The sequence below is a fragment of the Saimiri boliviensis genome, chromosome 3 (genome assembly GCF_048565385.1).
Source record: "Saimiri boliviensis isolate mSaiBol1 chromosome 3, mSaiBol1.pri, whole genome shotgun sequence".
NCBI lineage: Eukaryota > Metazoa > Chordata > Mammalia > Primates > Cebidae > Saimiri > Saimiri boliviensis.
In genome coordinates, this window is record NC_133451.1 from 106,814,268 (window position 1) to 106,831,235 (window position 16,968).

At 36.0% G+C, this 16,968-nt stretch overlaps 1 protein-coding gene across 2 annotated transcripts in view; it reads right to left on the reverse strand.

Annotated features, from left to right (window-relative positions):
- Nucleotides 1–16,237, reverse strand: part of GLRA3 (glycine receptor alpha 3) — a 201,136-nt gene extending 184,899 nt beyond the window's left edge. For both annotated transcript variants that reach the window (XM_010344432.2, XM_003933869.4), the window contains exon 1: nt 15,718–16,237. In XM_010344432.2, the coding sequence (XP_010342734.1) occupies nt 15,718–15,788 (71 nt within the window). In that variant the 5' untranslated portion in view covers nt 15,789–16,237. The remainder of the gene's footprint in view (nt 1–15,717) is intronic.
- Between the last annotated feature and the right edge of the window lie 731 nt (nt 16,238–16,968).

Sequence of the window (16,968 nt, forward strand, 5' to 3'; positions counted from 1 at the left end):
TCCTTCAACTATTGCTGTTAAAAATCTTCTTTGTCATCTTAATTTAATGACTTTGCCCTATCTCTTCTGTATTCCTCTTGTCTCTTTCTAAGCATTTCCAAATCCATTGATTCTTTTCTCCACATGATAAACAAGGATGACTCAAATTTCCTTTTGAAGCCAACCCCTTGGCGGGACTCACAAAGTGGTTAGCTTGTTTACTCAGCCCACAGCTCTCAACCTCTCATGGGAAGGGGAACACAAAGGTGAGAGGATGCAGGGGCCAGGAAAGCTTCTGGGTGCTGGCAGGTATAGAACTCTGTGTGGCCCTGCAGCAGCATGAAGAGGGGTATCCATGACCTCTGGAGCCCTAGAAGGCATGTGCTACAGTATGCTCGTTTAGCTTTGCTGTCCATGGATAGCTGAAGTGTTTAGTAGCTCAGTGGAGGCTTATGTGATAGCCTCTTGTACTTGCCCTCTTAGTACCTGAGTTCCTGTCCAGTATCCACGAAGAATCAGGTTGCATGAATAAGTGAAGGGTGGTGAATGTGGAGAATTATACTGATTAGTGGAAGTGGCTCTCAGCAGGATCAGGAGCTGGACAGGGGATGGAGTGGAAAGATAGTCTTTCCCTGGAGTCTGGCCATGCCTAACTGCAATATTCTTCAAAGTCCTGCTGTCCAAGCAGTCCTTCTGAAGTCAAGCTGCTTCTCTCTAATGGCCAGATGCTTCTTCTTCTCTATCCTTCTCTGCCACTTTGCCACTCTGCCAGTGGAGTTGGGAAAGCTTGATGCATTAGTTCATTTTCATGATGCTTGTAACAACATAACTGAGATTGGGCAATTTACAAAAGAAAGATGTTTAATGGACTTACATTTCCACGTGGCTGGGAAGGTCTCACAATCATGGCAGAGGAGCAAGTCATGTCGTACATAGATGGCAGCAGGCAAACCGATAGAGCTTGTGCAGGGAAATTCGCCTTTTTAAAACCATGAGATCTTGTAAGACATATTCACTGTCACAAGAACAGCATGGGAAATATCTGTCCCCATGATTCAATTACCTCCCACTATGTCCTCCACAACATGTGGAAATTAAAGATGAGATCTGGATGGGACACAAACCAACCATATGATTCCACACCTGACCCCACCCAAATCTCATGTCCTCAGATTTCAAAACCAATCATGCCTTCCTAAGAGTCCCCCCAAAGTCTTAATTTATTTTAGCATTAGCTCAGAAGTCCACAGTCTAAAGTCTCATATGAGACAAAGGAAGTCCCTTCTGCCCATAAGCTCATAAAATCACAAGCAAGCTAGTAACCTCCTAGATACAATGGGGCTACAGTCAAACTTCTGCTTCATTATCCAAGCATTTCCATACATCCTCTGAAATCTGGGCAGATGTTTCCAAACCTCAGTTCCTGATATATATGCACTGACATGTTCAACACCACTTGGAAACTGACAAGTCTTGGGGCTTCCACCCTTTGAAGCAACAGCTGAGCTGTACCTTGGCCCCTTTGAGTCATGACTGGACTGGCTGGGATGCAGAGTACCAATTCCCTATGCTGCACACAGCAAAGGGATCCTGAGTCTGGCCCACAAAACCAATTTTTCTGCCTAAACCTCTAGACTTGTGATAGGAGGGGCTGCCACAAAGGTCTCTGACTTGGCCTGGAGACATTTTCCCCATTATCTTGGTGATTAACATTTGGCTCATCATTAATTATGTAAATTTCTGCAGCCAGCTTGAATTTCTCCTCAGGAAATGTGATTTTCTTTTTTATGGCATCATCCAGCTGCAAATTTTCTGAACTTTTATGCTCCATTTCCCTTTTAAAACTGAATGCCTTTAACAGCATCCAAGTCATCTCTTCAATGCTTTCCTGCTTAGAAATTTCTTCTTCCAGATACCCTAAATAATCTCTCTCAATTTCAAAGTTCCACAAATCTCCAGGACAGGGGCAAAAAGCCACCAGTCTCTTTGTTAAAACATAACAAGAGTCACCTTTGCTCCCATTCCCAACAAGTTCCTCATCTCCATCTGAGACTGCTTTAGCCTGGATTTCATTGTCCATATCATTATCAGCATTTTTTTCAAAGCCATTCAACAAGTCTCTAGGAAGTTTCAAACTTTCTCACATTTTCTGTCTTCTTCTGAGCCCTCCAAACTGTTCCAACCTTTGCCTGTTACCCAGTTCCAAAGTTGCTGCCATATTTTCAGGAGCACCCAACTCTACCAGTACCAATGTACTGTATTAGTTCTTTTTCACGCTGCTCATAAAGACATATCCAAGACTAGGCAATTTGCAAAAGGCAGTTTAAATGGACTTAGAATTCGACATGGCTGGTGAGACCTCACAATCACAGCAGAGGCACAAGTCACATCTTACATGGATGACAGCAGACAGAGTGAGTGCTTGTATAAGGAAACTCCACTTTTGAAAACCATCAGCTCTTGTGAGACTTTTTCATTACCATGAGAACAGCATGGGAAAGATCTGCCCCCATGATTCAATTACCTTCCACCAAGTCCCTCTGACAACGCATGGGAATTCAAGATGAGATTTGAGTGGGGACACAGCCAAACCACATCAGCTGATATAATGCACATTCTGATTCAGTGAATATGTGGTGGAAGACAGTGTTTGTAGTTCCAACAAGCTTCCAGGTTATGATTTTTCCTGCTGGTTAAAAGACCACACATTGAATAGCTAGGTCCATGACAGGGAATGACCTTTCCTCATCTGCGTTCCCCAGGGCCTGGAGCCTAGCTCAGCTAGAGACCATGGACCAGGAATCTCTTTGAGTCACCGGGTTTATTTACCCCAACAGTATGAAACCTCCAAGTGTGCTTCTCAACAATGAAAAATATTGGAAAACCCTGTCCCAGAGTTCTAGCCATCTAATGTCACCTATTTCCAGGTCCGGTACTCCCACCTGTATATTCGTTAAGTGAGTATCTCATAGGCATCACATTCATTGTATTTATCTAGAACTTAACTCACAATATTGTCTATAGGACTGTTCCTTTTCTTGTATACTCTATCTTTGTCATGGCACTATCATTCTCCCAGTTAATAAAGAAGTAAATATGGTTATCTTACACCACTCTCTCTTTTCTCACATCCAATCAGTGGACAAGTCTTTTTTTTATTTTTTTGAGCAGTCATTTCTCATTGGGTTTCCTTCTCTCTATTTTTGAAATGTGCTATAGTGTCAATCACATACTATGTTCTCTGAAGGCAGTTTTGCCCCTCCCCACTGATCAACACATTTTCTTATTATTTGTCTTTTTTATAATTTGTGTTGTCAAATTCTTAGCATGCTTTATGTTTTTTATTTTTTAATTGTGATTCTTGTTGGTACACAGCAGGGGTATATATTTATGGTGTACATGAAAAGTTTCAATATAGAAATGCCATATGTAATTGTAATAATCACATCATGTAAAATGGGGTATCCACCCCTCAACGAATTCCATATTACTTCTTTAGTGATATTTCTGAGATGATCTGATCATGCTCCTTTCCTACTTGTAACCGTCCTTTTTGCTTCAGTTAAAGTCTGAGTTCCACAGGGCAGAATGCATCTGGAATCTCTGGACATACTTTAGATATGCTTCCAAGAAATTCAGCATACCACTTCTATTTACAACTTCCTGTCCAGAACTTGGCCAGAGGGGCACACAAGGCTGCCAGGTAAACTGGAATATCTTTAACATTTTGGAAGTGTCTTTAAAGAGAAGCCTCTTCTTTTCTCTGATGGCTAAAAAGAAGCCAGAATGAATGAAAGCAGAGGAGGTATCTTCGATCTCCAAGAGGAAATCCCATGTTTGAGTACCAAAAGAAGAGAGAAGGATTGGCAATCCCCCATTCCAGCCTTGAGCTGTTCACTTGCATAGTTTTTCTTTTCTTTTCTTTCATTTATTTTCTTGTCTTGTCTTTTCCTCTTAAGAGGAATAAAAATATTTCTGAAACCAATGTTATTGTGCACTTTCTGTCACTCACAAATGAACCTAATCTTTACTAAACCAACAATAAGAGGCTGGTCTGTTCATCCCTTACTTACTTTCTTGCCATTCAACAGCCCTGACTTCTGCTATACAATGAATTTTAGAAACAAAGACAGGTATCTGGCATTAGGGTTACTAATATATATATATATATATATATATATATATATATATATATATTTGAGATGGAATCTCGCTCTCTCACCCAGGCTGGAGTGTATTGGCACTATCTCAGCTCACTGCAGCATCCACTAGCTGGATTCAAGCAATTCTCCTGCCTCAGTCACCCTAGTAGCTGAGATTACAAGAGTGCACCAAAATACCCGGCTAATTTTTGTACTTTTAGTAGAGATGGGTTTTCATCATATTGGCCAGGCTGATCTCGAATGCCTGATCTCTAATGATCCACCTACCTCAGCCTCCCAAAGTGCTGGGATTATAGGTGTAAGCCACCATGCCTGACTAAGGTTACTAGTATTAAATTAAATAAGAAAATATAGCTATAATGCTAAGTGCATATTTTCTACTAAAGAGAGATTATCACATTTTGACAATGTTGGTTTAAAAAAGTTGTAGTTGGATGGAAACAGCTCTACACTTTACATTTTAATCCTGAGTCTTATTTCTCTAAATTCCTTCTTATTTTCACATGGCACGCAGTGAATGAGGAGAGATGATAGAATTGAAGGACAGTGAATTTAGAAAACATCTAAAATAAACTAGCTATTTCTTACAGAGGCATATATCGCATCTTTTTACTACTACGTTTTTGAGATTTAATTCTGATTTTTCTCTAGGAATTTGGATGTTTTCATATCAATTAAGCTTTTCCAGTGTAATATTTGCTGTCAGATGACATGTATAATAACAATACTTATACCCACAGAGAATGATATGCATTTTGCCCTTTTGAAATAGAACAAAATTTTAGGTTCATGGTTATCACTTAGGAAAAAACATTTAAGCTACACGTAAAACCTAATTCTCAACTATAGTCTCAGGAGGCACTCAGGAGACTAAGGTCTGCAGGAGAGTCAATGCCTTTGATGAGTCTCACCCTATTTAATATTTGCAGGAAAAGATAGCCTAAATTTCAGAGATTTCAGGGGAAAATATTTTAGAATCTTTTCAAGTGTTTTAAGGGCTTTACAAAGAAACAACATTAAATAGAAGGAAGATTTATAATAGTTCTATCTTTATAATCCTCTGCTGATTCTATTCTTACCAATAAATAAAACAGGAGGCAAGTTAAGGGCACAGAGGTCCATTTATTTGTGATAGACAGTAGGATATAGGATATACAATAAAAAGAAAGGTCTCTTGGTGTTTTAATAGGCTAAAGGTAAGTCACTTCTTATGAAGGAATGATTTAATAACTGGTGAAAAATATCATTCAATGCATATTAGATTATTTGGTTATTAATAAGAAAGTAATTTATAAAGACAGATTGTCTCTAAGTTCTTGGGGTTAGGATTTCATTACACGATTCCATCTTTATCCTTTATCAGAAGCGTAATCACTTGTTTATAAACTTATGAAAACTTATACCTCTCTTTTTTATTGGATTTTTGTCGGGTTTAACCTACTAATAGTTAAGTTCCCATCTTTAAACTTCTGATAAGTAGAACAAACTAATTTTAAATTATGTAAATTAACAAAAACGTGTATATTGACATCAGTTGGACAAGTGAATATAGAATAGCTTATTAAAATATGTTTTTCCTTACAAACAAGTGATGACAAGGAAAAATTTTGTAACAGAGAAAATTATTATTTGAATAAACATTTGCTGATATTTTATAACTTCCTAGAAGAGTCATACAGATTTTCCCTCAGCAGCTAGTCCTAACACAATACAGCTTGGATTTATTTGAAAAGAAAATGTAAGTGCCCATGTGAAAATATCTCCATGAAGTTAGCCATATTCTCCATTCCAGATGGAAACTATGGCCTGTGCCAACAGTGCTTTTTCTGCCCGAAATGCTCTTCCAAAAAAAGTTTTTACTCAATATTTATTATTATTACTATTTGGGGTCATTATTCAAAATTATATTTTCACTAATTGTCAGCAAAAAATAATCACTGAACTACCTTTTACAGAGACTCTTAGGATTAACACATAAATGTATGTAAACAAAGTGATTTAAAGACAAATACAAATGTTCTGTGATACAATGGTTCTACATCTATCTAGAGAATTGATCCCAGAACTCTGATAGGTACAATAATAAAATGCAAGTATGATACCTTAAGAATACATTTTGATTAATATTCGGGGTTGTCATTTGGTTATGCTTTCTCTTTTCAGTGCAAATATATTTTTTAAAAAGTAGATGCATCATACGTTGATTTAAAGATAGACCTTATAGATGAAATAGCAATTTTCTACAGCTACTAAGATATGAAGCATTATTTTAGTTGACAATATTTAAAAGAGAAGCCATCACACGTGAAAGCTGACTACCACTGCTTAGAATAGAGGTGGGAATTGTTTCCAAATGAGAAAAAGTAAGGCATAGATGAGTAAGAAAATGAAAAATTTTAGAATATTTTTTCTAGATATTTTTCTGTGAAAAGAGGAATAAGTGGCAAGTGGGTAAATATATTACCACAGACACATAAAGTTAGGAATAAAAGAAAAATAAGTCATACCAAATTCCTCACCAAATGTCCCCCTGTATAGAACAGAACGACAACATAGTAATTTTGGTTATAGCTGGAGTTACTTATCTGAAATTGTTAATTTGCTTTTGGAAAGAAGGAATAGTGCTCCAGAAATTAATGAGCCCTGAAAGCAAGCTAGACACTCTTAAGACCTGTGGATAGAATTGGGAATGTGTTTTGGTCCCTGCCCTCAAAAAGTTCACAGTCTGAACTAGATGCAGAACTCAGACTGTGGAAAGAGCTCTGGGATATGTGGTACTGGGACAAGGAGGAAGCATCCTCACCTAGACTTTAGGGGGAATCAGAGACTTCTTAGAGAAAGTGAAATGAGTTAATCAGGAATTAGCTAAGCAAAGAGATGGGATTCGCATTTTAATCCCAGTCATTCAATGGAGGACATTTGGGTAGCCATTTCATTGAGGCTCAAATCTCTTACCTTCTTGCGGGCATCCACCTAAAGTATTAGATGACCAATCTGACACATTCCCCCCACCACCCACCAAGAAGGCAAACATTATTTGCTGGTGATTTCCTCAAATTGTATTGATTTAGCAATTATATCTATTTTTCTTTCATTAATAATATTTTACTTGTCATCACAATTATCCGCCAGTCATTTAAAAAAAATTCCTAGTAACATTACTTTCAGACTTTTGTACATATTTCCTAACTCCTGAACTAGGGTACATCCAGAGCTAGTATCAGGACCAACTGTTGAAATCTTGCTTTATAACTAAAAGTTAACTTTAAGAAATAATGTAACCTTTTTACATGTATTTGACATCAAAAACAAAGTCAACTGAGTCTAAACCTAGTTAGGAGTGTATAGAAAAAACAATGACACAGAAATGATAATATATCCAATATTATTATTTTTTTCTTTCTTTCATATATATATATATATCTGTATATATATTGTACTTCAGGTTCTAGGGCAAATGAGCAGATCGTGCAAGATCGTTGCATAGGTACCTACAAGGCAATATGGTTTGCTGCCTCCATTGCCCCGTCACCTATATCTGGCATTTCTGCCCATGTTATCCTTTCCCAACCTCCCTCCCCTCACTGTCCCTCCCCTAGTCTCTCCAACAGACCCCGGTGTGTGATGCTTCCCTCCCTGTGTCCATGTGTTCTTATTGTTCAACACTCGCCTATGGGTGAGAACATGCGGTGTTTGATTTTCTGTTCTTTTGTCAGTTTGCTGAGAATGATGGTTTCCAGATGCATCCATGTTGCTACAAAGGACACGAACTCATCTTTTTTTTATTGCTGCATAGTATTCCATGGTGTATATGTGCCACATTTTTATTTTTAAAGATATATGAATAAAAGTATGATATGGCATTAGTAAGAGCAGAAGTGTCTGGGGGAAAGCTCAGTGACTTCTGGGAACCATGTGCATTTATGGAAAAAAATACTGCTAAAGTTCTCTAATGCTTTAAGACTAACTGATTTTACAGAGTGTCAGTATATACATAATGCAAATTACTTGTTTATTATAAAAAGCTGCAAAGTCCTAGTAAAATTCAAAATAAATAAATCCTTGTTTTATGGCTTTATTTCTATGTGATGACCCAAAATTTTAATTTCTAGGAACTTAGTCAAAGAAGCATCATAAAAGAGTAGCAACCGTTATACCAAGGGGTGATACCATCCCAAGGCGGGTGGGCAGAAATTTCCTCTTGAGTTGACAAAAAATATTATTTTTAAAGTAAATATGTAGAAAAAGTACATAAGAAAATACATGAAGTATTTGATATTACAATTTCATGGAAGTCAGTTATAAAAAAGTGTCTATAAAAGGTGCCTTAAGAGGCAACAATGAAAAACATTGAAAAATACACATTGCATTACACAATGCAAATGCAATACACAATGCAAATTCAGTCTTTCATGGGGCAAAGAAGCAAACCATTTACATTTCCACTAGATGCTAGCAATTTGTATGTTTTACAACCTCTTATTGAAGTAGGTAATATTTTCTAAGGAGATTGTTTGATCCCATAAAGTCTATGAGATCTTGAACACAATGCTTCCTTTTTACATGATAACACAGACAACTAAATAGAATTCAAATCTAAAATCATAGATAGATGTGACAGACAGGCAGATGTCATCTCAGTGCTTATGTATTATTTGTTGAGCATGTATGACATTGAAATACACACTACAGATGTAAAACAAAGGCCAGAAATGATTCCATTCCCATGGTAGTTAAAATTTAGATACAGAGAAAAAGCTTGCATGAAAATCTAAAATACAAATTAGAAATAGATCTCACAGATTCTCTGCTCCACAGTGATATTGTGTTAAAAGCTGGGGTTTTGTTTCCCCACTACTAAACACACTGCTTTGGATGTAGCCATTGCTCCATACATTGTTATAGAAGTTATATAGAGAGATATTCAAGTAGAATGCCACAGGCTCTCTGAAACTAAAGAAGCCAAGCTTCATGCATGGAGCACCTGCATGGAAAACCATTTAAAACCATGGCTTAAATATTGGCACAATTTTTATGAACAAGAAGGTCATCTTAAGTGGAGGAAAACCTCAAAGAACACAGAAACAAAATTTGTGGAATTGCATATAGGAAAAAGTGGTTCACTTTGTCTAGGAGAAAGCAGAATACATTTTAGTTTTTACTAATTAAAATCAGTAAATATTTTCCTTCTGAGAAAGTCCTTATCACTAGGAATTTTTAAATTTAAGTGATGACCACCTGTTGAAGACGTTGTTCAGAAATTCTAAAATTTATGTAGGATGTTGGATGGACCAATTACTTCCACTGTAAGCCCAATCATTCTATGTTTCCAATGGTTGTATAATATGATCAGAAATATCTCAGGGTTTGGTTATAATTCTTGGTTGGTTATGGCAAATGTTTGTATGCACTCATGGAGATTTTTCATCGCCTACATTGCAAATTCTTCCATTCAGGAAGCTTTTTCCAGAGACCTTCAAATTTTATGCTATTCCTAACTGTACCACTGATGTGATTGCTTCTGTCCATCACATTGCCTATAAGGTATTAGTAATACTTCCTTCTTTTTTATTGCATTTTAGGTTTTGGGGTACATGTGAAGAACATGCAAGATTGTTGCATAGGTACACACATGGCAGTGTGGTTGGCTGCCTTTCTTCACCTTACCTGTATCTCATTTCTCCCCATGCTATCTCTTCCCTCTAAAAGCATCTTCAGTAAGGAGATTCTAAAAAAATTTTTAGAAATATACTATAATGGAGCTGCATTCTTTTACCACTGTTTCCTCTTCTGATAACATCTGAGGATTCCAAACTGCATTTACTGAAAATGTGTGTTGTTGCCATGCAATTGTTAGAATAGATTAATTTACTGGACAGCTCAGTCCATTTACACACTATGTTTGTTGCTGAACAGTTGGTTCTGTCTTGGAATTTCTGCCTTCACTTCAGAACCAGTTCTCTTGAGGAGTCACTGATCTCTCTTGGCCACTTACACAAGCAAATAAAGCCACAGGCTATACCATCCACCTAATGAAAAAACCAACAAAAACCTAAAACTCAAAAAATAAAAACATTATATTTCCATATATATACATGCATACATATGAATTTATTTTCTGTAACTACTGTTAATGCAAGTATAAAAATAATCCTATGGAAAAGGGTAGGAGACAAGTTTGGTGGGCAAATTAAGGAGGATCTAATAGATATGTTTCATAATATAAGAAAAAGTAGAGATGTACCTTCTCCAAAATACTTTTCTGAAAGTTTCCTGAGGAATCATGAGTAAAATATGTCATCTGCAAATTGGGACTAGTTTATTAGATTAGCTGAAATTGGAGAAATGCTAATGTCAATGTTCTCTTGATAAGTGATGGAAATATATTAGTATATGGTGACAATAAGAACTGGTCCTTAAGATAAATAGCACAAAAATATGATATAATCTGCAATTTCATCACTTGGTTCTGATAAGCCTCATCTCTTCAGCTGAGCTCAGGGATCTCTGAGTACTTCTCCATGTCCTGCTCCACGTTTTCTACCCTCATCCTCAATAAATGTATTTTCCATTCCTTCTTTGCACCACAGTACACTCACCTTTAAAACCTTTTGTGAATCTATCATCTGCATTCCTAGCTGATGGCAGGAAACCTAGCTCTTCTGCAAGCATCTTAACTTGAAAATATCTCAAACCAAATTCAATGTCCTCTTTTTCTCCAATTAGCAAAATCTTCTACTAGATTTCACTATTTCTTTTAATAAATTACATTTTGAAGAAACATTCTTATATAGTCTCCAAGTTCTAAAACAATCAGATTAATTTTTTATTCTAGTAGTTGTGTCATTGTTTCTTTACACAGCTCTTAAATAATTACTACCACCAATCCTATGACTAATTGTAATTTTGAGGTAACCACCACCTCTGAAGGATAAGAACTAATAGAGATATTTTGAGTCAAGTTATAAAACTATTCCTGTAATAATAACTACTCAGTTATAATTAAATTATTTGTTTCTAAATTTTAGCCATATTCCATTGTGAGGTGATGCTGTGGCTCCTCCGTATTTTTGTAGTTGTATTAATGTAGCTAGCTCCATAGTTGTTGCTAGTACAATATAGTTTTAAATCATAAACTGTAATTTCTTCAACTGAATTTGACAGTCGCCATTTCCAAATCACATACTGTATACCTGTATCATTCACTTTGCATAGGAATTCTCATTACGTATCATTTTGCCCCAATCTTACAAAGCCCAGCACACGTACCAAGGCATCTTGATAGTTTCCCATCCTTATATTCCCTAAGCTATTGCTATCTTTACTTTTTCTTTTGTTGTTTGGCTCTTTTCAGTTTCTTCTAAACTCTAAGTTTTGAAATGGAAAAGGTGATATTTGTTCAATCATCCATAGCTAAATTGTACTAGCACAAAATTTCGTGCACAGAACTTCATGAAAAAATCTTATTCAATTGCTTATCCTTATACAGTAAACACATAATTGCTGTTTGACTTGCCTCAGTACACAGTTGTGTGGTTAAGGAAAGAAAAACTATATAGAAGAGGAAATATTTTTCAGGCTCTTCTCTAAATCAGCAGAGCAAACTGCTTGAAGTGTTGACTGGACAATGATTCTTCTATACATGAAACAATTTATAGTTATTTTCAGGCCAAAAGGGAAGAATCATGTTATATATGGCAAATATTTTTAAAACTATATAGAATCTTGCTACATCTGCATGTAGTAAGTCATAATAATGGTAAAAATTTATTCCTAGAAATATAGTTTTCTTCAATATCTTACATAGAAAAATAGAGACAACATTAAAAATGATTTTTCTCGGCCGGGCGCGGTGGCTCAAGCCTGTAATCCCAGGACTTTGGGAGGCCAAGGCGGATGGATCACGAGGTCAAGAGATCGAGACCATCCTGGTCAACATGGTGAAACCCTGTCTCTACTAAACATACAAAAATTAGCTGGGCATGGTGGCGTGTGCCTGTAATCCCAGCTACTCAGGAGGCTGAGGCAGGAGAATTGCCTGAACCCAGGAGGCGGAGGTTGCAGTGAGCCGAGATCGCGCCATTGCACTCCAGCCTGGGTAACAAGAGTGAAACTCCTCCTCAAAAAAAAAAAAAAAAAAAAAAAAAAAAATGATTCCTCTCATCCTCCAAAACATACCAAAAGCAAAACCAGTAAGTTCTATACTAAAATATTTTACTTAGGCTTTGAAGTAAACCAAGAAAATATTATATTTTTATTATTATGACATCTGAAATGCACACATTCTGGTTTTGACACAATGTGCCCTAGTTTATTCAAATAGCAATTACATGTTGATATAAACTTGTAAAGATAAAAAATTAAATGGTATGGTGAGAAAGTAATCAACTTAAATGAAATATTTTTGGCTGTTTCCCTGCTTTTGGAATTTATTCTGCAAGCTCTTCATAATATAATCACTTATCTGCATTTCAAAGAAAGCTGAACACTGACATTTTGTTCTTTATTTTATTAATATGATAATTAAAACGCAAAAGCCATAGAAGAATTGTTTCATAAAATAGCAATATCCAAACCAAGTATGAAAGTTTTAAAAACTTTTTTGTAAATATTTTATAAATATTTCTGTTCTGCTGCTTTCATCTTATAATGCTTATTTACTAAATAAAGATGATAATTTCAGTGCTTTTTAAAACATAAAAGTACTAAAGTATCATCTGTAGGATTCTAAAAATATGCTAGAAATGCTAAAAATTTGTATAGTATAACATTACAGTGATCGAATTGTGTACTAGTAAGCAATAGAAACTCTCATACATTGCGGATGGGAGTGTTTAAAACGTACAACAACTTTGGAAAACTGACAGTACCTACTAAAGTTAAACATACTAATTCCTATGCTACATTTAGCAATTCCCCTTCAAAAGAAAGTCTTGTACCTCAACTTAATGATCCAAAATGCATCCATGTATTCACAACAAAATATGTTCAAAAATATTCATAACAGTGCGAAACAAAACCAAAGAAATTGTCAAATCAACAGGACAATAGATAAGTTAATTATGATGTATTCATATAATGGAATATCATACAGCAATGAGAATGAATAAGCTATTGCTACATGCAACAGTATGGATAAATCATATAAACATGATGCTTATAAAAATAAAGCAGACTCGAAGTATTTATATAAAGTTCTAAAATGGAAAAAAAAACATATATTTTTGTGTAAGTTAGGAGAGTGATTACCTTTGGCCAAGGTAGTGCCTTGGAAATGATTATGGTGGAGGAAGACAGTGGGGTGAGTGCTTCTGTGACAATCACACTTCTACTTGTTGAACTGTGGTCTCTTCACTTGAGTGTGTTCCCTTTGTAAAACTTTATCTAGAGGGAAATGTGCACTTTTGTCTCTGTGTGTTGTATCTCAATAAAAGCTTTAAAAAAATCTTTAAAGCCTATGAAATAAAAAGTCTGTACCAGTAATTATTTACTTGTAAATATCGGTGGTTTCTGGTGGTTGTTCTTGCCTCCAAATTGCCCTGGTAAGATGTTTTCAAATTTAAAAACGTATTAGGAATTAATGCCAATAATTTTTTTTTCTTTATCTTTTTTTCCTGTTTCCTTTGTGCTCAATACATCAGGACTAGAATTAGAAAATAAAGAATCATTCCCAAGAAGACATTTATTGTACAAAATAGTTCCAGTAGAGGGAGCTTCCTTTTTTTTCTATAGGAAATCTTCCTTTGAGGATCATCACTAAAAGTGAAAATCCGTAATTTTTTAAAAATATGAATAAAGTTCTTCATAGAGTGATGACCTACTCTCATCTAAGACTAGTTACAGATAGAGAAAAATTTATTTGATTTATGAAAGGAGAAATAAAAACTTGATGAAGAATATAAGTAAGAAGTAAACTTTTGTTTGTTGTATATCTTCTCAAAGATTTACATTTTTGGGTTACTCATAAAATTTATTACTAACTAAAATTATTTAACATTAATGAAGATAAATTCTTATAGTCACAATCATCCATTTGAAATAGCTTTTCATAACTTTTAACAAAATTGAACAAAAATCAGAGGATCTAGTGATGAAGATTATTTATCTCAGAACATTTTAACAGATATCATAGTGAATTGCTGTCATACAAATTTAACCTCATTGACCAAAACATTTCTGATTCTGACTTTAGCTTTCTAAATCTAAGTATCTATCAACTAAGCTAATCTGATTTCTTTGGGAAAAAAAGAGCATTTTACCATCTAAGACATTAAGAGATATATTATAGGGAAATGATCAATTTAAATTTTCAAATGAAGTTTGTACTTCTTAACATAAAAATTTCATAAATCTAAAAGCTCCACAGTTTTAATTATTACAAATAAAATTTATGACAACTATAAAGTTATACAAATTTACTAAATCATATGAAAGTGTTTTTCATTGAAATTACTTTGATTAAAAATGGTTCAACTTCTTACTTTGGGAAAAAAATAATTTCAGAAATAACTATCACAATTAGTTACTATTAAATATAGGTATATTAAAATAATATAACTTTCTATAAGGTTATTTGAAATACACTATTGGATGTTTTAATGGTAGCCCAAAGATGAAAAATTCAATATAGCAATGAAGAATATTTACCTACTTCAAGAAGAAATCAGTATACATATAACTTAATTACTCTAGTTATTTGACTTAAATACTCCTTTGAAAACCTTGCAAGCCATAAAAATGGAAATCCTATGGCAACTAATTGTAACAGTAAAATTAAATTTATTTTGGTGGGTCAAAATTCTATATGAGCAGTACCTTATTTCTACACATTAATAACAGGGGTAATATTATCTGATCCTTTGCCTAATTCTCTTAAACTCTTTAAATTATTTTTTAAAGCCTGCCAAATGTGGCAGGATCATTATAAGAAAATGACATGTCATAGAACAATTTTATAGTTTAATGGCTTTGTTATAATATTACTTTCTTCAAGAGTATTCCTTACCTAGAACAGATCTAATAATCTATTTATGATTTTACCTTCATGTATTACCTGAACTAGGTCATTAGAAAATAGTACTTGCTAGGCCTTTATTTTGATTCATTTAACTTACCTCTGAATATATCAACAATGTTTTGAGTTTCTCTCATCAGTGAATGACCATGGTCTACATTTCTGCTTTGAAAAAAGTAATGTCTCATTTCTAAATACTAAATGTTTTGTAACTTTCAGAAAGACAGTAATACCCAAATTACATAATTCACTTAGAAAAGAAAAACTTTAAAAGAAATTTGAGAAGGAAAACATAGGCTTCTGAAATAATTTGTTTTTTTCTCAGCTACAAATAACGTAGGATGCCAGTTACTAAAATGCACTAATCAATAAAAGAGCAAATGACTAGGTCTCAATAGATAGACTGCTAGATAATTTAGATAGAAAACAATACGAGAAAATGGTGTGTTTCAACAAGTCAATATAGAATTGCAAATTTCGCTGTTTCATCAATAACAAGTGGTTGCAACATAATGCACAGGCTTAATGAGTTCTCTAACTGTTAAATCCAAGCGGACTCACCTGAGTAACAATGCTGCTTCCCAGAAGTAAAATCCCGAAACTAATGTCCGAAAGTGTCTCACGTGGGCCATGATACGGAGAGATATTCACGGTCCTGAAAATAGTCTTATCCAAGGCATGAGGAACCAGAAAGACAGAATGAAAATGTGCAATCTAACCCCGCGTGGTGTTGGTGTAGTCTGTAGACAAACGTTTGGGAAGCTTCAGCACCCTAGACAGCTCCCCGCAGTAAGCGGACCCGGGCTCAGCATAGAGCAGAAGAGAGTCACAGGGTTATAAATGTGCAGGTGATTTTTACAGTGAAATCACAAAAACGAGTGAGATGAAATGTCTGAAGTGCCTAGGCTCTGAGCAACAGTTCTCTAAAGCTCCAGTGGCACAGGAAGAATGTTCGTCCTTTCCTCACTGAGACCCAGGATTGGAGGAAGAAGAGCAGCAACAGCCGGAAAAAGGATGCCTCTGCACCTGCTCCCAGCGCCGCTCGCCGGAATCCCGCTCTCCACCTTGGGCTAAAACCCGAGACCCGGAGCGCGGCTAGGGAAGCGGGGGCGGGGCCGGACGACCCGGTCCTGCCGACCAATCAGGACCGCACAGCGGGACGGAGTGACAGGCCACTTAGGGCGGTGGGCGGGGCTTAGCCCTTCACCCTTTAACAAAACCCAAACAAACCAAAAGGCAACAGGAGCGAGGTGGGCGGAAAAAGCCACCGGGAAAAGTCACGGTTTTGTGGATTAGGGAGTGTAACCCCGCGGGACGGACGCACTAGTATTCCCTTCCGGGAAAAGGCACACTCCAGGTCTTCTCGGATGTGACACTGTCTCTTAGACCCTACACCGAAATGCAAGAGTCAACAGTCAACCCAGACCCTGGCGGAGGTCTGGGGAAGAGAAGACAACGTGGTGCATGAACGCCCGTGGAAAGGAAGAACCGGCTGCTTCTAGAATGCTCTGTAGCCAGGCCAGCTTCTGGCTAGGAAGCGCTGACTTTCCTTCAGTAATAGTAAGGGCTCTAGGAAGATGCAGGTGTGAAGTCTAAAGAGATGGGTGCTACAGACGCAAGCTTTCTTTTTTTTTTTTTTTTTTTTTTTTTTGTCTTTCCTGTTTTGTATCTTCACAGTAAGTTTAAGTGAGAAGGACAGCTAGGTCACATGGTACCATAAAGTACATCTTTTCTCCACCATGTCAGCTTTTCTGTCCTTCTTCTCTAATCTTTTCCCTCTCTCATTCTCTGTCCCTCTTTCCCTCCCCTCTC